The sequence below is a fragment of the Onychostruthus taczanowskii genome, unplaced genomic scaffold (genome assembly GCF_017590055.1).
Source record: "Onychostruthus taczanowskii isolate IOZ18803 unplaced genomic scaffold, ASM1759005v1 scaffold171, whole genome shotgun sequence".
Classification (NCBI taxonomy): domain Eukaryota; kingdom Metazoa; phylum Chordata; class Aves; order Passeriformes; family Passeridae; genus Onychostruthus; species Onychostruthus taczanowskii.
The window spans coordinates 586996-608022 of record NW_024498918.1 but is presented as its reverse complement, the minus strand read 5'-3'; the positions used below and the strand labels follow the sequence as shown (position 1 = coordinate 608022).

The 21027-nt window shown below is 44.6% G+C and overlaps 1 protein-coding gene across 2 annotated transcripts; it reads right to left on the bottom strand.

Annotated features, from left to right (window-relative positions):
* Positions 1 to 3116: 3116 nt before the first annotated feature.
* Positions 3117 to 19539, bottom strand: LOC121333598 (tRNA selenocysteine 1 associated protein 1). Of its 2 annotated transcripts, XM_041400112.1 has the most exons (10): positions 19355 to 19500; positions 16587 to 16663; positions 16367 to 16464; positions 15542 to 15641; positions 13019 to 13071; positions 12288 to 12419; positions 9247 to 9366; positions 7618 to 7780; positions 6680 to 6713; positions 3117 to 4501 (listed from the first exon to the last, which is right to left on the bottom strand). In XM_041400112.1, exons 3-10 carry the CDS (start codon positions 16450 to 16452, stop codon positions 4365 to 4367), a joined length of 825 nt encoding a protein of 274 aa, XP_041256046.1. In that variant the 5' UTR covers positions 16453 to 16464; positions 16587 to 16663; positions 19355 to 19500; the 3' UTR covers positions 3117 to 4364. The 2 variants fall into 2 exon arrangements, with proteins under 2 accessions (XP_041256046.1, XP_041256045.1); XM_041400111.1 differs by lacking the exon at positions 16587 to 16663 and having other exon boundaries at positions 19355 to 19539.
* Positions 19540 to 21027: the final 1488 nt, after the last annotated feature.

Sequence of the window (21027 nt, the reverse complement as noted above, 5' to 3'; positions counted from 1 at the left end):
CTTGCCAAAGCTGTCAGGGACAAGGTACAAGCACCTGCTCCCATTCTCCTCCTCCATGGATCTCACAGCTGCTCCGCCAAGTCATGAGGCAATCCCTGCAGTCTCCTTGGCACAGTCACTGATACAATGTGAGCCTAAAAATCATGTCAAATCCTAGGGCAGAGTAAATCCTGGGAGATTTTTGTAGGAAAAATCATCCAAAAAATCCCAAAAATTCAAACCTTGGCAAACACTGCTTGGGAAAAAACTCTTCCAAATGCTGAACTGGGAGAATCCCCAGAGAGGAGCAATGAAAAGCAGTGGATGCCCAGCAGACCTCAGCCTGCCAAAACCAGATGGATGGAGATCCAAGAGTGGCAGAGAAAAATCCCACTGCATGTCCATGAAACCTGATGAAACCTCCCGAGAATCTCTCACCAGCCTCTTGCACAGCACAGGCCAGAGAGCACATGCTGGAAGAGGCTGCAGTTCCAGCACCCGACAGATGGGAGCAGACGATGCACAGAGATGTGAAAACGATCAGTAAGGAAAAGCAGGCGTGCAGGAGCGATCCAGGTAGATTGTTGTGCCCATGGCTCCCTGGGACACATCCAGGGGCCGAAGTAAGTCTTGGCCATGGTCAGCTCTCAACTCTACCAACTGTGCTATCCACCATTGCTTCTTCTCTGGAAATTTTACAGCAGAATCAGCATGATCTTTGAATGATAGAATTATGCAACATCCTGATTTGGAAGGAACCCACATGGATCATCAAATCCAACAGAACTGCACAGAACACCCTGAGAATCCCACCACGTGCCTGGGAAAAATGAGTGTGTGCTGAGCAGGACCCCAAACACCTTCTTAAAAAACTGACTGCACTTGGAAAAACCATTTTGACTTGGAATAACTGCTAAGGAAGGAAAAAAAAAGGAGGTATTTTTGAAAAAAATGCTCTAGCCAGGAAAAAAAAGAAAGTGAGCTCTGTCAGTGACATTTCCTGAAGCAGCTCTATCAGTTTCTGCTGCTGCATTTCAAATTCACACCCCATCCTGCCACTGAATTACTTTGATGGTTAAGCAAATCCCAAGTTAAATCCAGAAATGGGTGTATCCAGTAAGCTTTACAAGATCACTGGGAGATAGCAAGGCTGGACAGTAAAAATTTGTGTCAGATCTTCTTCAGCAAAAGCTGAAGGTTAACAAGCCAGTAATGAGATACCCAGTACAGAAAGATTAGAGTCAAATATTTATCTCTGTTGCTCAAAAGGAATTTAGAGAAATTCTTAAGGGTGTTGTGTATGTCTCAGTGTGTGGGATATGAACCTGTCTCCAGAAACTGATCCAAGTAACAGGAATTTTCTCTAGTCAGACTCACATGGAAAAAAAAAAAATCACTGTCAGCTCCTCTTATCATTTGCTACAGAAATGCTTCCAGACTCCTGATCCCTTTGGAAGCAGGTCAGGATCGTCCCCAGGCCACCCCAATGTGTATGGTCATGCTTTTAATTAAACACGGACTAATAGCAAGAGGCCCCCCTACAGCCTCAGAGCTCAGCCTTTGGAAATCACCACTCTGTGTCTTAAAACACCCGTGTCCCTCCAGCTCTGCTGAACATTCCCAGTCTGTGTAACTCAAATGGGAATAGAGTCCCCACAATTTAATCTAAATTGGAGGATTGCATCTTCATCAAAGAACACAGTAAGAACATTTGAGTTGTTTTTGGAATTGCTATAAACCTTGCCTGCTGAAGGGCAGAGTGCTTCTTGATCTCTGTGGCCGATATGGATGCACTTTTCAGGAGCTGTGATATGATCTGCCTTGGACTTCTTGTCTTCAGCACTTAGAGATAAAAGCAGAATTTACCTTACTACATGGAGTCCTTGTCTTTCATCCTGTGTGACACTAAATGGTAACTAATCTAGGCTCTTCCTGCAGCCATCCAGGAGAAACAAAATCCCACACTCTGACTGGGATTCCAAAAGGCAAAGCTTACAAATCCCAGGATGTGGCTGTTTTGTAGCTCCATATAAAAGCCTCTCCTGTGCTTCATACACAGCAATAATGGCCAGGAGCTGAAAATGAACATTAAGAAGAGTAAGTGATATGAAAAAAAACCAAAACTCCAGACCCAAACAATGCAGAGATTTAACAGCTGCAAACAACCTTGGCTGAGATTCTTCCAACCAACCCAAAAAGCCTGGCTTGTACTTCCAGGGAATGAGGCCCAGAGCCTCGCATCAACCTCTCCCCTGAAACAAAAGCTGGAGCTATTTTAAGCTCTGCAGCACCAGTAAACAGGAGTCAGCAGGTCATCTCTGCTGGCTTCTGCACTCCCCAATTATTCCTCACAAGGGTCTGTACATGCCCAGCTCTCCCAGGAATTAGGGGTTAGGGTGGGTTTGACTAATATATACCATTTTTCTTTCCATCACAAAACAAAAGCAGAGAGCAAAAGGATTTTCCCAAAGGTTGCTGTCTGATCCCTGATAACCTGCTCTTCTCTCCTCTAGAGACACTTGCATAGACATAGTTTATCCAGGCATTAGGGAATACTCCACAGACAGCAATGCTGGGCAGATGAGAACAGCAGAATAAATTTATATTGATAAATAAATGTGGCTTCACCCCCTGGAGCAAACTGGGATGGCTACACTGTAAAAGCCAAAATTCGTGGAGGTAGGAAAAGACAACTCCAAAATAGGAGAAGGGCAGGCACACAGGGCAGCACAGTAACAGAATGATCTAGAAAGTGTTTTAAATGCCCTTCTTTATATCATTTCTTTAATGCCACTCTGCTGAACTTCCCGAGAAGAGGGGGTATCTTGAGCTGAGCAGCCACATTAGAGAATATAAAGCTCTGCTCTCTTCTCTCTTCCACCTCTGCTGCTTCTGAAACTCCTGGCATACACAGGGAACATTCCTTTCCTTACATTCAGAGCAGCTGAAGGTGAGACAGCAGCACAGTCAGGGGCACAGCATGAGAAAAATTCAAAGCAGATGAGAACACAGGACTCCAGCAGTCCTCTAGCTCACTCGAACTCCAGTCACATCACCATTCCCTTCACATCCCACTTCCAGTTAATCAAAAAACCATAGACTGACAAATAGGTCATAATTATGGACACAAACAAAGGTGTAGTAGAAGTAGCTTTATCAAAGTATTTAAATTTTGTGGCAAATCTCTGCATCAACATGGGCGGGGAGGCAACGAAATGCTCTGCAGTAGCAACTTCAGTTACCAAACTATTCCTTGGACAGACATTTATTACAGGTAGTTTCTCTGTTCCTACTTCTCCAAGAGTTTAAGGCACAAAAGCCTGAAAAAGGGCTTATAACATGTATATAAGTGCTATTATTTTCACTTTCATCTCTAATGCAACATATCAGCTTAAATATATTGCTTGTCCATCCAGTTTATACAACATCCAGTGGAAAACCGCTTTCCAAGTTATCAACCATTTGCTGCACAATATATCAATGCAATGCTCTGACCCGTTTTTGCTGCAAGATCTTTAGTTTCTTTCTGATTGGACAGTGGAAGACACTACAAAATCTCAACTTCTCAATGAGACCATCAAGGTGTGTCCACAATAAAAAAAATAAAGGCATGATACACAAAATAACATTTAAATATGGTTGCTGAGAGAAGTGTTTTAAACTGCTGGTTCATGGGGAATTATTTCCTCATACACAGGTGGAAAAGCAGGCCAGGTGTGCAAGGTATCATCAGGTAAAAGCTTTATAACACTCCTTTCTGTCTTTTTTCTCCGAAGTGCTCTTTGGGTTGATTGCTTAAGAATATCAAACTTGCAAGCTCAAGATCACAGCTTAAGTTAACCACAACATAAGCTTTCATCACATGCTCAAGTTACAGCAACCTTACCCAGTCACTGGAAAGATTTTGAGACATTTTAGTGGTGTCCAACAATGATCTTTTTTGAAATAACTCATTCGTGAGCGTTGGGTCAAATGACTTAAGACAGTTGAATGGGCAGCAAAGCAGAAAGATGGGCAGGAACCAAAATGCAAAGCGTAATTTTACTTAAAAGACCAACTTTTTTATTGTACGATGGAGTAGAGTCTCTCTCCTGTGCCATCTTGTTGAGTTTATAAATTACAATTCCCAGTTAAGTATTTGGAGTTCATTTCAAGACAAAAGGAATAAAACTGTCGCAGTTCTAATCTTCACCATGAATAAAGGTTACTGTGATGCTCCTACAATACTTGTTCTCTACAGGAAAGGCCACAGTCCTCCTGTACTCCGAGTACCTGACCTGGGTGGGGAAAGGGCCACCCCTCACAGCTGCAGGATCCGGGGGCAGAGTAACAGTCTGGAGCACACTGGGAGGATGTCTCACAGACACAATGCCTCAGCAACGAGGCTATAACACAGCTGGGATCTCTGATGAGACAGTGTCCAAAGGCTGCCAATGACAGTCCATCAAGGCATCATAGAGCTCTTCACTCTGTTCCATAAACTGCTTGTTTGCTTCGTGGACATCTAACTGAGGTGTGGGATCTATGGGAGGAAAGACAGACAAATAGGTCACACATCAAAGGTGTTCAGAAAAAACCCACCCTGTAAACAAGTTGGTATATTAAAACAAACATGGGGGGAGTCTCAGTGTCTCCAGGGCAGGTGTCAGAGGATAATGCCAGACTCTGTTCTGTGATGCCCACTGACAGGACAAGGAGCAACCACCTCAACATGAACAAGAAGTTATTTTCACGGAGGGTGGCACAGTACTGGAACAGCTTCCCAGGGAGGGTGTGGAGTCTCCCTCTCTGGAGACATTCCAAACCCACCTGGATGTGTTCCTGTGTCCCATACTCTAGATAAACCTGCATAAGCAGGGAATTGGTCTGGATGATCTCCAGAGGTCCTCCCAACCCCAAGTATTCTGTGATTCTGAGTCACCAAACATTCCCAGCACTTGCCCAGTGATAAACCTGACCAGATCAGTCCTACCCAATCTCTCTGCAATGAGATAAGGAATAACTACATCCAAACATGTCCCTTTTTACAACAGTGATTGCCCCACAGAACAGCCAGTGGAGGGAACACACACCTGCACCTCACAGCCCAGTGCAGCCACCTGCACTGCCAGAAAGGGCTTGGTCTGATGGAAAGGGCAGAAGCAGAGGTAGAGGCACCCATTCCCTTCTGCTCCCTCCACTGTGAGGTCACAAATGATGGATGGACAGATGGATGTGAGCATCCTGTGCTGCTGCAAGCAGACACCAGAGCTCACTGCTAAAGCCTCCAGCAGTTCAAAGCTGGAGTCACAGTTAGGAATGAAGGGAGTGTCAGTGGCACCACAGCATCATGGTGAGCATAGCCCTATTTTACATTTGGAAGAAATGTTTGAAAAGCATTTTGGAGCTGGACAAAAAGAGTGCAGGTCCAATCCTGCTGCTCCGAATGCACAGTGATGGACTCCCCAAACCCCTGTAGGGTGTAAAGCTCACCTGACAACACTAGCAACCCAAAGCTCAGGTTCTCAGAGTAGTATAATCACAAAGGTCAGTGAATGACTCTCAGTACAAAGCTGAATGAATGGAAAGACTCTAAAACACAACAGGAATAAAATGTCTGTAAACATGTAACTTCCCTGTGTGGGAGGTGAGGCCCTGGCACAGGCTGCCCAGGGAAGCTGTGGTTGCCCCATTTCTTTAAGTGTCCAAGGCCAGGTTGGACAGGGCTTGGAGTGACCTGGTCAAGTGGAAGGTGTCCCTGCCCATGGCATTAGGTGGATAAAGATGTCTTTGGAAGTTCCTTCCCACCCAAACCATTCCAGGATTCTATGTTTGGTTTTAGCTACATCATGTAACACATTACAGGAGAAGAGATTTAAGGAAAAGGAATGATACAGTGACAATACATTAACTCAGTTTCCTACAAAGGTAGGAATCTTTCATTTAATCAACCAGAAAAAGAAATATCCAGAGAAATCCCATTCTAGTCCTGGTATGTTTGCTTCAGCAAAAGGAAATCTCTCCTAGAATGCTTTTAAGAGCCATTAACAGCTTCCACACACATCAGCACTCATACCTGTGGATCCTGTAGATCTGTTACTATGTAATTTTAATTTTTTTTTTTTTTTTTAAGAATAGAGTAAAATACACTTTATAGTGTGTATTGCACTCAAGACAGAAATCTGGAATGGCTGGCATGAAATGATAGTTTCTTGCATCAATAAATGAAAGCTACTTGTCCAGGTGTCTAAAATCCCCGATCTGGTTTAGTGACCCATTTCAAGCAACAACTGCTTGAAATATTTTGTCAGTGTGGTGACTAATATTATTCCCTTTTACTTGTAAATTTAAAGCACAGTGAACTATTCTGGGCTCTAAATGTCAATTTTTTAAAGAAAAACAGAATATCTACTTTTTTCTTGGTAGCATATGAGAAAAAGAAACCCTAGTAAAAAAAAGATTAACATTTCAGTACTTCAGAAGATTAAAATGTCAGTGCTGGGAAAGTCAAACAGTTTCAGTCCTCACCAGGTTCAGACTAAGAGCAGCACAGTAAAACCAGGATGCAACTGTTGTAGATGATAGTAACCCACAAATTTTCTCAGATTTACTTGAAGATAAAGGTATATTATAAATTGAAATTAGGGCCAATTTGAGAAAGTCTATCTCCAAGCAGTGCAGAACATACAGACAACTTCAATACAGAATTTGAGAAACATACCTTCCAATGCATCCTCACCAACTTCTTCATATGTCTGCAAGGAAAAACAAACCCCTTAGGACAGTGAATAATTATCTTTTCTTTTACAAGCATGGCTTGTTGATTAGTACTGTCAGAGACTGACTTTTATACTGGAGTTATTACAACAGAATTCTTCACACATAAGCCTGTGTTCCATTCCTAACACTCCTTGGGTGAGATCTTACACTAAACATCTATCAGAGGCAGTTCTTGAAATTCCAGGGTTGAAGTGGGGTGACTGTTCTGATGCGTTCTATCCTTTATAACAAAGTTTATGAAGGATCCCAAAGGCACTCTGAGCACTGCCTGTACCAAGAGAACTCTTCTACCATCCCAACTGTACTAAGAGACCCTTTGTGTCCTCCAGACTTTTTTTTAACCTCAGCAATATACTCTCCATAAGGCAACAGGACACACCAGGGGCTAAACACTAAATAGTAGCTATATTAAAACTTCATCATGAAAAGGTATATACTAAGATCTCTTGGTGTGCTCAGTTTGGAGCAGAGCAGACTGAGGGCAGAGCTCATTAGGGTCTGCAGCTCCTCCTGAGCGACAGCTCCGATTTCTGCTCTCCATAACCAGGGACAGGACCTGAGGGAATGTCTGGAGCTGTGTCAGGAGAGGGTCAGGCTGGATATCTGGAAAAGAGTCTTCCCCCAGAGGCAGCTTGGGCACTGAACAGACTCCCCAGGGAATGGTCACAGTCCCAAGGCTGCCTCAGCTCCAGGAGCCTTTGAACAATGCTCTCAGGCACAGGATGGGATTGTTGGGGTGTCCTGGGCAGGGCCAGGAGTGGGACTCAATGATTCCTGTGGGTCCTTTCCAGCTCAGGACATTCTGTGTGATTCTCAAAGCTGAAGATGAGATGTTCCCATCCCACCTTTGGAATCTCTGGTGTTTTTGTGCTGCCCTACCTGCATGGTGCTCTGTGTGTAGCCATACTGGGGGTAGCTGTAGCTGTAACTGCCCGTGTTCTGGTCATACCCCCACTGAGCGTAGTAGTTGTGATACTGTTGGTAATACTGGTTGTAGTTATAGCTGTACATCTGATTGTACTCCGTTGGTTTCACACGATTACTTCAAAAAATAAAGCAGGATAAAAATAGCAATAAAATAGCAACAAACCATTTTTTAAAAATTGCAATAAAATAGTGCAGAACAAGTATGAAAAAAGCAGTGAAATAGCTTAAGATACAATGTGGTAAAGAGACAAGGCTTAGCCTAACAAGCAAATTTCAATCTTTAAAATATATTCACTATTTACTGCAGCAATATTTATTATTTGCATATATTTGCATAAATAAGTGGTTTAAATTTAATACCTTTTCCTGTATTCATATTCCTCTTCATTAATAAACATTACTTTCATTCATTATGAGCTAATTGGGTATCACTTCCTGGCTTTGGGAAGGGAAGAGTTCAGGACTATTGAGCTTCAGTTTAGAAAAATCCTGAACCACAATCCAGATACTGGAGTCCCTTCTTCCATCTGGTAAAGAGGATGAAGTTAAGTGATCTGCAGTTTTCTGAGAGAAAGTACTGAGTCTTGCTTTACACAAAAAGTTAAAGACTTAAAGGCTGGCAAAAAACCTCAAGTTTTCTTTTATAAGAATGGAAAAAACTCTCCCTTCTGCCACTGTCACACAGAAACCTAAGCAAGAACTCTTCCCCTTTCTCTCTGAACTGGATGATCTTCAATGCACAGACTTGAAAAAGTTAATGAAATAAGAACTACTAGAAATCAAAAAATAAACTTAAATACCCTGAGAACTGACTAAAATTCCTATTCCTTGCCACTTTATGAACTGGCAACATTCCCAATGAACACCATTCCACCTAGCTATCAAGATTTGAAATAATGAGATGACAAATATTATTTGGAAATGAAAATATGCCACACATACAGCTATTTCTACTAATGATGAAATTAGTGAGAAGCAGGAAGAAGGAAACACTAATCTTCTCACCACAATGCACCCATTTTTTCTGCTTTTCTCTTCCTTTTCCCCCCCAGCCTTATGAGGTCACTGAAAATCTAAATATTATTCAAATAGGGAGCAATTACTATGATTCGTATTACCCTAGTGCTACGAGCCCCAAGTCAGACCAGGATCTCATTGTATCAGGTTCTGAACAAACACAGAAAAAAAAGTTAATACCTGCCCCAAAAGTCTTATATGTAGTAGACATCACAATAGAATTAGCAAGATAGTTGAGCTTTGCTATCCAGACATCATCAAGAAGATTTAAACTATTTCAATTTAATGCAAAGGAACATACATTTTAAAAACAATCACATTTAACTACAGTGTGTGCATGTATACAGATTTAATAATATATACAATTCAAAACAGTGTAAAATGCTTAGTCTTGAACTAATGTTATAATTTCTTTGAACTCCTGGGCATTCTGATACTCCCCATATTCATAGTTATTCTTTCATTTTGTGATGGAGACATCCAGGACATGTATTCAAAGCACTAAAAGGGATTTAAAACCAGATGTGATTTTTCATATAAATGTCCAGCTGTTCTTCTACTCACGCTTTTGGTATAGCCACACTCAAGCGTACAGGTTTAGAGCCCAACCCCACAGCTCCCTGACACTCTGTCAGTGCTCTCTTCTGTTCCAGTTCATCTGTGAATTTCACGAACCCGTAACCTCTGCAGAGACACAGAAAAACTCACACAAAACCAACCCCAAAGAGTAATGCCATGTTATAAAAATTAGTTACAGTGAAGTTTGATTTGGTTTGGGAAACACAGTGAATAAAAATGTTCATTAGGGCTGTTGTCCCTGCTCTTGGGAGAGATTAAATTATTCTGCCTTCCAGTTGCTTTTCCAGAATGCCTGAAGCCACACGTCCAAGCTCTGGCAGTACTTTCAAGGGTTTGTCAATGCAAAGTAGTTCTTGTGCCAGTGGATTCTGGGGAACTGGAAGTGAACTGACACAAGCCATGTTGAAATGCGTGAACTGACACATGATAAAGCCCCAAATCTCTGCTGGGAGGATACTGATAAGCTCGAGAGCACAGCTGGAACAGGGACAGCATATCCAGAAACCCTGGACTCTGCAACAAGTTTTCTGTCAGCCAGACAGAAAACTCCAACTCCCTCCAACCCCAACAGTCCTTTGCGTGGGATTTTGATGCTGCAGTGAGTCAGAAGCAATGCAACAGCATCCAAGAGGGCAGTGCCACGATCCCATCATGGGATGGTCTGCCTAACGCAGCAGAAAGATCAAAGACTTAGGTGTGGGAGGGTAAGAGGAATCCATCTAAGCAAAGGAAGAAGTTTGGGAGGGAAGGGCTTGTCTACCTGGGGAAAAGAATGAGCCATAAGCAAGGGTGTAAATTTTCAGTGCATTATCTATTCTGTGGGAACTGCTACACACCAAGTAATGTGCTATTTTGAAAGCAGCATCACCTACTACTCATGGGAGGTCCCCACTGGCAGCTATTTCAGAGCAGTTCATGCCCCAGAAAATGCAGTACCTTGCACAGCAGGCTTCACATGCAAGATATATGGATTGTTTACATATATATATATATATTTATATATATATACACACATATACATACAGGTATGGAAGTATCCTCCTCACAAAAAGACCAGATCAAAGCTTAGACTTATCTACATAGAAACTAGATTATTAAACACAAGCAAAACTCTACACAGACCCATGTTCATTTAACTTGCCCTCTGCCAAAGGACTATGGCAAATTAATCCAGTGCAAGTCAACTTCTAAGTCAGTTTAAGGTGTTCACACACAAACCCAACTAAGTTTCTAAGCTAACGAAATCCTCCAGATTTTCAGATCTGCACCAGGAGTGTGTAAGAGAAACTGAGAAGACTGGCAGTTCCAAAATAGAGACAGATAGAGATGGAAGTGGTGTACAGCAATAGATGCTGCGTGCTGCAAGGGAGACAGTGATTCTTCCAAGTCTTCCAGACACTGATTCTTCCAACTCTTCCAGACATTTAGCTTTTCCACACCAACGGCTAAACCACTGGTGAGGAAAGAAATAATTTCTTCCTGGCAGGACCTCCCTGCAGACCTTCTGTTCTGCCCCTGAAGTTTGGAAAAGCCCCAGCACCTGCACCCTCAGCACAAAGCAGAGAAGTAGGCACAGCACCACAGCACCACACTCCAAGCTCCTCTCCTGTCTGAACAAGAGTGCTGGGAGGAGGCCTTCCTGATCCACCAGCCCTGGCTGGAAGGGCCAGGGCTTCACTGGGCATGTCCACAAGCCCTAAGCTCCTCTCTCACATAACACTGACATCTGCAGATGCCTCAGCTTTGAGCAACTGCACAAGTCCCAACAAAGCCCCTGGCACCAACACTCTGGCACTGCCAGGGGAGACAGCTTTGCTCTTCCCAGAAACAGGACTCCTGCTCTTCCCCCACTTCCCAAGCTGCCACAGATTCCTCTTCCTTGAGGTCTGCAGCTATGCACAGTTCCCAAAACCCAACGAATAGTCCAACCTGCAGCACCAACACCTGCTCTATAGAGAGAGACTGAAGCAGGTGCAGCACAACAGGAACTGTGGGGTTTACATTGAGGAGGAGAAGAAGTCACACAGAGCCCAACCCAGCAGTGTCAGTCCCAGGGGAGGTGGCAATGACAGCATGAGGACCCAACAGCCACAGAGACTGAGTAGCTCTGCAAGAGGTTCAAGATGCACATGAAGAGGAACTTCATGACTGGGGAGGAGCGCAGCTCTGGAACAGGCTGCCCAGACAGACTGAATTAACTCCATCCTGGGAGGTTTTCCAGGCTACACAATCCATGGATGATATGATCTAGCACTGGCTGCAGTCCTGTTAGGAGCTGGACCAGAGACCTCCAGAGATTCCTTCAAACCAACCTGTCTAAGACTAAGAAACCCCATATGAGAAGGTGGAGGGACCTACAGCCACAGACTGTATCTTATCCCAACATTCTCACAGGTGTTATATCACAAAATTGTGCTTCACTGAAGCCACACTCTGCTTTGAAAACAAGGATGCTCACCAACTGCTCCTTCCTCTGGAAAATACAGCTTAATTTCATGCTATTTAGAAAACATTTTAATTACATTAAGAAATCCAACTTTTTGATACCTTTTTTAGCAAGACATTTTCAGGAAAGACAAACAAGGCAGCTACTGAGAACCTGACAGTGAATCATAGCTTTGTGTGCCCTACCCTCTTTGAGAGAAAACTCGTACAGCTCTCACAGGAATATACACTCAATAGCCTAAAGTTTGTAAAGCACAATTCCACCCAAGAGTCCAGGAAGAGAGTGTTTCAAGATTACTTAAGAAATTTTTCAGCATTTTACAAAGTGCAATAACACACAAAGGGCCTCACACTGACAGAGAAGTGACAATACCCATGGTGACTACCAAAACTCAAGCAAACTGCAGACTGAATGGCCAAAACCACAATATTTTAAGATTATTAAATATTAAATATTTTAAGATTACTCTAAGCCAAAAGAAACTGTTTTCCCCTTGCTGCATTCTGTCTTTCCTGTTGCTACATGTGAAGTAAAAAAAAAAATTAAAAAAAAATAGAGAAGTGAATAAAAGACAACTTACTTGGATACTCCTGCCTGGTCCAAAACAACTTTTCCACCTCTACACGATGGATAAACTTTAACAAAAAATTCATATAACATCCCATCATCCACATCAGGAGTCAGGTCTCCCACAAAAAGGGAATATTCTGGACTAAAGACATCAAAAAAAAACCTCTTAAATACAATCATATTAAAAAAAAAAAAGGGACATACTGAGTGACAGTAGTGACAGTTACCATTTAGCCTAAATATTTGAACTCAAAGAAAAGCGATACTGAAAGACCATTTAATGGAGACTTTAAAGTGCCACCAGTTAAGCTTCTTAACTAAAATTTTGATTGACACTGCTTTTTCAAGTTAATTGAAGCAGCACAACCAAGCAACTCAATACTGCTTTTTATTTAAAGATTATTTCAATGCTTATTACTCACAGGATACCTCTGATTTCTAAAATGGCAAGCAAAAATATCTCATTTACAGATATGCTATTTCCAATACATAGATCTTAAATTACAATATATGAATTAGATACGTTGATGCTACAAAGTTTAAATACCTTAAAGGACACTGGATCAATCTGCTGTGCCACACACACGGCAAAGCACAAAACTGGCAGTCTAAGCTCTCTTCCCTCTACTAAAGACTGGCAGTGATGAACTTTGGATTTACATATTTTGAATACTTTTTGCAAGGCCATTGATAGAGAGACATTAAGCAGGCAAAATTAATATTTAAGTATTGAGCACTTACCTGTTATCAGGCTGTTTTCCATATGTTGCATAATTCAATTTAAATCGTTTCGCCTGAAACAAGGCAAAAATGAATCTATACATTCAAATGTTGTCATGTGAATTCAAGCAATTAGGGGAAAATACAATAAGCTGATTTAATACAACTTAATGCTGACACATGTTCAATGCCTTCAGGCCAGCCAGTTAAGGTAACAAGCACATTTTTATTTAGCATCAGTACAGATATAATAACAAAAATCAAAATGTGAACAGAGGTAGTAATAACAAATGTTAAATTTCTTCCAATTTTAAGGTCTCAAAATGAAATGACAGTACCACTCCTGGACTTTTGTGATTTAACACAAACACTCACAGACCAGAATCCAACACACTGGAAAATGGAATCAACCTGAGTCTAGAAGTGTGGCTAAATACTTGGCTCTGGACAATTAGTAAGATTCAAAATTAAAGGGTTCTGAAAGAACTACACTGGACACTGGAGCCCTCTTTAAATTTTGCATCTGAATTTATTTTTGAAACAAGTTTCCCAGCAGCCCAGATTTGTGCCCTCTGGCACATCTGGAACTCTCTGTCCCCAACCTACCAGACTTTTAGCAACTTTTACCCAACTTACATCTATGTTTAGACCAAGATCTAAGGAGACCAAGATCTTTGAATCAGCTCTTAGAGATCGGGGCTAATCTCGATTTCGGATCCTAAAATCAGGATTTCAGATCACAATCAGAAATGCCTTAGAGATCAGGGTACTTGTTCAGTACAGTGAAGAGTCCTTGTATGATGGATTTCATTCCCTCAAAAACAGGCAAATAATTCTTGGGAAATAGAGCACAGACTTAACTCTAGGCTATAATCCTGTTAGTTGCACACTTGCATTCTCTGGAGCACAGTACTACACAACTTTCTGTGGATCATTTACAAGCTAACACAAAATTTAGGTTCCACTCTGAAGCATTTAGATTTTTTTTTTTTTTTTACTCTTCACTGCAATATTCTGGGTTTAAAATCATTAAGACACCTGAGAGTATTTCTAGTTAGATGGGAACTGGGAACACCAAAGCTTGGAAAAGAGAGACAGCACCAGCACCATGGCTCTCTGTTCTTCCTTTAACTGATTCAGTAGTTAAAAATAAATAAAAGCACAGGCCACACTCAAGTTTTCTGTAAACAAAATTCTCTAAATGCAAAGGATGAGCTGGGCAGTTGCCACCTGAGTGCACTGATTTGAGCTGCTTTGGATCTCTGCCTGACATCTGTAATTCTCTCTGTGCGTTATGCAAATCATCCTTCCACACAGCACTGTGTTTTGGACAAAACTGTGAAGAAAGATGGGTATTCCCAAAACCAAACTTCCATTATTATCTTACTCCTTGCTCTCTTTGTCTTTCCAGTGACTACAGAAGGCATCCAGTATGAGCAGCCTGCCTTAATCATGAGCAAACACGTGAAACAGATCTCTCCAAGCCTCTCATCGACTCCTTTTAACGGGGCACGTCACCCTCTCAGGAACGTTGACTAAATAGCTCAATCTGAACTTCCCAGTCTCCTACTCCGGGTATTAACTACTCTGAAATAGGAATCCATTTACCTTGTATATCACACCATAACTGAGGTGATTCTAGAGCTGCTTTATGAATCAGTCACCCCAGCTACTGCAGCCAACTCCTGTGGGTACAACAGACAGCTGTGTCAGCCGTCCCATTTTAATCTACCACATATTTGAGTCAACATCCTAAAATTAGCCTCTCTGCCTATTCCTCCTCCCTAACTACCCAGCTTTTATGTAGAAGAGATGTTAGTTATGCACTGCAATTATTCAATACTCTGTCTCATTCTCCACTGTAAAGAGGTTTGAGTAGCTTCTGTTTGCTAAGGGCCAAGAACAATGCAAGATGAAAAGTCATGTTTCTCTTGCCAATCAATGTTACTCAAAAGACAGTGTGAATCTGCAAGCTCATCCTGTACACATGTAACAACACACACAGCTAAATTCTCAGGTTGCCTCATCCCTGAAAGTGTTCAAAGCCTGGCTGGATGGGGCTTAGAGCAATTTAGTCTACTGGAAGGTGTCCCTACCCAGGGTAGGGGATGAAATATGATAAGCTTTAAGGTCCCTTCCAACTCAAACCACTCTGTGACTCCATGATTATACAAAAGGAGAGAGATGGAAAAATTGTGGCAGACATACACTATACTCAGACTAATTTCTTCCTTGTTCTTCTCAGGTTTCTGACTAGTCCAGCTTTGGTAACAGAAGCAATGGTTAGACATAAAAACCATCACACCCCACAACACTTCTACACCTGAATTTTATCTAGACAGTCACAAAGAAATCAGTGCTTTTTCTCAACAATTTTCTAAGCAAGAACATTAACAGTTTTATAGTCATAACTTCTATTCTAAAGCAAAGAAGAATCCCAGTTTGCTAATTATTGAATTTATCTGTAATCATTAAAAATACACATTCTACACTATCTGCCCCTTCCAAATTTTGGTTCTCAACTGTCTGATCCCATTTACTTACCGGTGTAGCACCAGGAAGTGGTTTTCCATTAATTTTGTGTAAACATTTCTCTGCAGTAGCTAGATCTGCAAATTCTACAAAGCAATAGCCTGCTGGAATTCTGAACACACAACACAGAAGAGAAGAGACCAAAGTTATAAACTTAAAGCACATTTGATGAGGAAAGCTGTATTTTAGATAACTGGTAAGAAATTTGCTATAGTTGCAGCACATGAAAGAGCTTCTTTTTAAAGTATAAATATTAGTTACCAAAGAGAAGCTTGATCTCAAGAGATAGCCCCTACTTACCATAAGTCAGGACAACACAAGCACATAGAAAATGGTTTAGCTTAGTTTACTTCCTACTTTCATTGACTATCAATTTGCCCACCCAAGTTTAAACTACTAAAAACTGAAATTACAACACTTAAAAGAATAATCAATAAGAATGAAACTACTTTATTCTGCATAAATCACTCATTTTATTTCAAATGAACTCTAAATGTTTTCTTACTGCTCCAAGTCAGACTTCCCACCTCTGTCAGCATCACACAGCTGCACTACAGACTAGTGACCAAAGCATGGGGAGGTGTACTTCTCAGAGGGATGGAATGAGATACATACACTGCTCTGACTGAGTGCTGGAGCACTGCAGGATACAGGCCAAACCTTGTCTGTTGAGGGAAGGCTGAAGAGCCAGCAGTGCCCTCTCCATTGCTCTCATCAATATTCACATATTGGTAGCAGCAATGGTGAGAAACTCAAAGGGAAAATTCACTCTGATATGGAAGGACCACAGCGAGGCTTCAGTCCAAATGCACTCAGAGAACAAACAGAAACAGTTACCCTGTCAACCTGTTTCGAATGATTTTTACACTCAGTACAAGCTCTCCCATGGTGGCAAAGGCTCTTGAAACAAAGTTTTCATCCATATAGGGCTCCAGCTATAAAAGCAAAAAAAAAAAAAATAAAGAAAGTTAGATCAGGGCATCTACAAAAAAGAGAATATATGTGTCAATGTCCCTCTAAGCAGTTAAAACATTATTGAGAAGGATTTTACCCTTACACTTCAAAAAGAAGACTCATTTAAGAGGGTCGATGCCACTCAAAACCAGCAGGCATGCATGAACCAGGCTCAACAGTCTGCAAAGTGGAACCCAAGAGACAGCATGAATTTCAGAGAACAGGGAGCTTCACAGAAGGACAAAAGCCACTCAGAAACATACAGCAACAAACTAAGCATTCGCTATAGGGAGCAGGGGAGAGGGTGGCAGGCTCCTTCTCCAGGTGCAACTGAAGGCTGGGCCAGCACTGTGGATACACAGGTGTGGCACAACCCTGGGTGGCATGTGGCAGATGACACTGCCCCGTGGAGCTGTGTTAGGGGTCTGCAGAGCTGTGCCTGCCTCGCACAACCCCGGAGATACCAGGGCAGCACTCGATGAAGCCCTGGAATCGTGTCCCACAGCTGCTCTACACTTCATCCTGCCCATGGGAGCACTGACCATGTTCATGTCACAGGGAAGGACTGCACTGTGCAGGTAAGAGTGCATGTGAACATGCTGGAAAGCAGGTGTCTGTGTGGTGTAATGGACTGACAAGTAGGAAAGGGTGCTGGAATTTGGATCAAATATACTATGAGTGAGTGAACAGGGCACCTCTGTGTATAACAGAAACTGGAAGAGGGAACTAACCAGAATGAAAATGGGGAGCAGTGTGTGTGACAGGTAGCATGGAGCTGAAAAATGTAGTATAAAATATATATAGCTCCACGTATTTACCTGTGTAAGACAGGTGGCTCACGGTAACCTACAGCCCTCAAGTATTTGTGTGTCTGTCAGGTACTATGTGGCTCCACCACTTGTGTGTGTGACAGATTGTGCAGTATGTGAAAGAAGGCGACCATACTGCACTTGCACCTGTAAAAGGCAGCAGATGCCCTGTGGAAGTGAGTGTGAAGAAGAACTGACTTGTCCCAGGAGCAGAGGCAGCACCACTCTGCACAGACGTGCCATGCAGGGTGATCCTGGCTCTGTGTGTGTACAGGAAAGCTGCATTTGTAAAGACAACCAGTTGCTTGGATATGTCCATATGGCTCAAAGAGCCATGGCCTGCTTGTGAGAGTAGTGATGAAAAAGAAGATGGGCTTTATCACAGAGAGGTGGCAGAAAACCCTCTGTGTGGAGAAAAGGGAGAAGAGACTCCATGAAGTCTCCATACACGAGCAGAGGTAGTAGAGGACACCCTGATACCGTGGCAAACTGGGTGTGCTGAGTGTGTGTGTGGGAGAGAGAAGTACCCAGTGGGATTCTCAAGGATGTGTTGAGCTGTTTGTACACACACATGTGAGCAATGAGGAACACTATGTGCAAGCAGGACTGTGCTGGTGTGAGCTGCAACAAGATGTGTGTCCAAGAAATAGGTGGCAGGGAATTTGTGACATGTACACACATAGTGGAGCGCACACAGGTGTGTACAAATGTGTGGCAGACAGCAAAGACACTACATGCAGTGGGACCGCTCATGCGTGTCACAGTGTACCACAGTGGCAGCAATGCAGGCACCACAACACGCTGAGCACACGCACACACGTGCAGTGCGGCTGGGTGGCAGAGCACTACAACATGCTGGGGTGAGTAGACACGAGTGTGGAAGCGTGTGTTCAGCAGTGAGTGTGAAGGACACAGGGGCACAAGAGTGAGGGTGTGCTAAGGGCACACAAGGAACGCTGTGGGCTGTGCATCACTGTGAGTGTGCCTACAGTGGGCACGTAAGCGGGCAGCAAGACACCCTTGGGTGAAGAAGCCCGTGTGAGTAGGCTTCATATGGCTGCTCTTCCTGCCAGGTACACACACAGGCAGGAATGAGGGACCTAGCAAGAAGTGTAAGTGCTTTGAATGTGCATGCATGTAGGAGAGTCAAAATCCCTATGAGGGTGTAAGCATATGAGGGCAGGTTGTGAGGGGTAATCTTGGAAAGGTGCATACAAATGTGCCTACAAGTGTGAGCACAATTAGCAGCACAACCATGAGTGTGTGTAAATGCCTGGCACAATGTAAGCATGTAAATGCCTATAGCAGCTGAGCAGATAAAACAGCAGATAAATCCTCGAAGTGGAGGATACACTACAGGTGTACACGCTGTGAGTATGGGAGTAATTGCCTCTTAAGAGTATGGAAGTGTGAGACTTCTTGGTGCCCATGCATGTGTCTGACCGCCAGGGACACTGGTGGAAGTCTGGCTGTGACCTGGCTGCAGGGTCACTCTGGCGGGGTGTGTGAGTGTAACTGCTCACAAATGTGCCTGTCAGCCTGGGGTTTATGTCTGAGTGTGTGTGTCAGGCTGTGTCAGCATGTCAGCATGCACAGGAGTGTATGACGTCTCACTTGGGGAGTTTAAGTGTGAATGTTTGAGGGGCTGTGAGGCTGTGCCAGCGAGTGTGGGGGGTCAGTCAGTCAGGGAGAGGGTCAGCTGGTGTCAGGTGTCAGTCACAGTGAGGGTGTCAGAACTGTGAGGATATCAGTCTGTCGGTTGTTGTGTGGGTGCTAGAGTGTCAGGCAGTCAGAGTAAGGCTGCCAGTTGCTGCAATGGTGTCAGACAGTCAGTATGAGGTGCCACAGTGAGGGCATCAATTGGTGTGAGTGTCACTCAGTGCGAAGAGTGTCCGTCAATGAGAGGGCGTCAGTCGGTCGGTGGGAGAGTGTCAGTCAGTCAGTCATTGTGCGGGTGCCGGTATCAGCCGGTCAGTGCCTCCCGCGCCACCCCCGGCCCGGCCGCGTACCCCGTAGCCCCGCCGCCCCCCGCACAAAGCCGCGGTCCCAGCCGGACACTCACGTCCCCCATCCACAGGCTGGCGGCCATGCTGCTCCCGCAGGCCCCGCGGCGGGTTCAGCGGGGCCGCGCGTTCCACCTCCCGGCCCGGCCCGGCCAGGCCTGGCCCCGCCGCCGCCGCGGCCCCTCTTTCCGTTCCACCCCCGGTGCCCCGGTCCCTCGGTCCCTCCCCCGGTCCCTCCCGCCACCGCCCGGGCCGGCCCCGCCGCCTCCTCCGCGGCCCCGGCGGGCGGAGAGAGCGGCGCCCCTGCCGCCGCAGCGCCCCCTGGCGGCAGGAGGAGCGACAGCCGCGGGAGGGAGCCGGGGCCGGAGGGCCGGGATTTGGGGCAATTTAGGGAGGCTGGGGGCAACTGCGGCTGCCTGAGAGGAGGCTGGAGTGAGGTCGGGACCGGTCTCTTCTACAGGGTCTGCAGTGAGAGGGCAAGAGGAAATGGCCTTAAGCTGAGACAGGAGATTCAGATATCAGGAAAAAAAATCACAGCATATGGTGAGTTGGGAGGGATACACCGGGATCATCGAGACCAACACTTAGCTCTGCGCAGGACATTCGAACAATCCACCCCTGTGCCTGAGAGCATTGTCCACACGCTTGCAGATATGACCATTGTCTGGAGACCCTGCTCAGTGTCCCAGCATCCTCTGAGGGAAGAACCTTTTCCTGATAATATCCAACCTAACCCTCCCCTGACACAGCTCCATGCTGTGAGAAGCACTTTGGTCATCTCTTCAAGGCACCACTGCTGTCAGAGCTGGCACAGGCTTTACAAAATCGGACAGTTTTTGACAGTGTTGAAAGGGCACAGACTTGTGGGTTTTTGGGGTTTTTTTGTGGCAGAGAGGTTTGTGAGAGGCCGTGATCCCTGCTCCCCTCCACCCCAACGGGGCAGCAGCTGCATCAAAGCTTCGAATCCCAGCCAAACTGCTTCTTCATACAGATAGGAGATCCATCCTCGGGGTCGTCAGCCCGAGACCCGGGGTTGGATTGGGTAAGTGTGATCCTCTTCTCTTGTTTACAGAGGCCTTCGACAGCGAGGGTGGCAATTCCTGAAGAAGATGAACCTCCTCGTAGCGACGGAGCAGAGACGAGTGAGCCTGAGAGCTGGCTGGTATTTTCGGCATCCCGAGAGCCGTTGGAATTTCGGCATCTCCCGCCGCGGGTGAGCCCTGCGCTGTGTTACGGAACGCCACACGGGCTGGATCCCTGGCTGTGGCTGTGCAGCGCTGCCCACGCCAAGATCCAGCTCCTGGCGACAGGGACACGTCAAAGCCTATTTTGGCCGCGGTGGCTCGGGCTCCGGGCGAGCCGGGCGGTGCCTCCGCCTGTCGTATCCCGGGAGAGGGCAGCAAGAGCCCGCCGGTGTCGGCTGGAGGTTTTCCGGTGCTGGCATTGGGCGGCTTCGTGTGATGGAGCCAGTTCTGGAACTCCTTCCGAAGTGATGTGTTAGCGCTCGCTCAAATCTTGCCCCACAACATCCTTCTTCCATGACTAAAAGCGGAAACCCACCGGGAGGGGAGCGGAGAATTCTTTGCTCTGCTTTTCCCTGCGGGCAGAGCAGGGCCCGTTTGATCCTTCCTACATTCCTGCAGGAGACAGTGAGAATCCTTCATCCTCATTCTGAGCAGCATCTCTCATCATGCTGAAGCACGGCCAGTAACTTTGGCTGCTCTAGAATATC

What these genes read in the sequence shown, in the direction of transcription:
- LOC121333598 (XM_041400111.1), bottom strand. Translation starts at nt 19,381, where the DNA reads ATGGCCGCCAGCCTGTGGATGGGGGAC. An exon ending in AGTGTGGCTATACCAAAAGC is followed by an intron (nt 7,781 to 9,246) that starts GTGAGTAGAAGA and finishes TATTTTTTGAAG; the next exon opens with TAATCGTGTGAAACCAACGG. An exon ending in TGGTGAGGATGCATTGGAAG is followed by an intron (nt 4,502 to 6,679) that starts GTATGTTTCTCA and finishes TTCCTCCCATAG; the next exon opens with ATCCCACACCTCAGTTAGAT.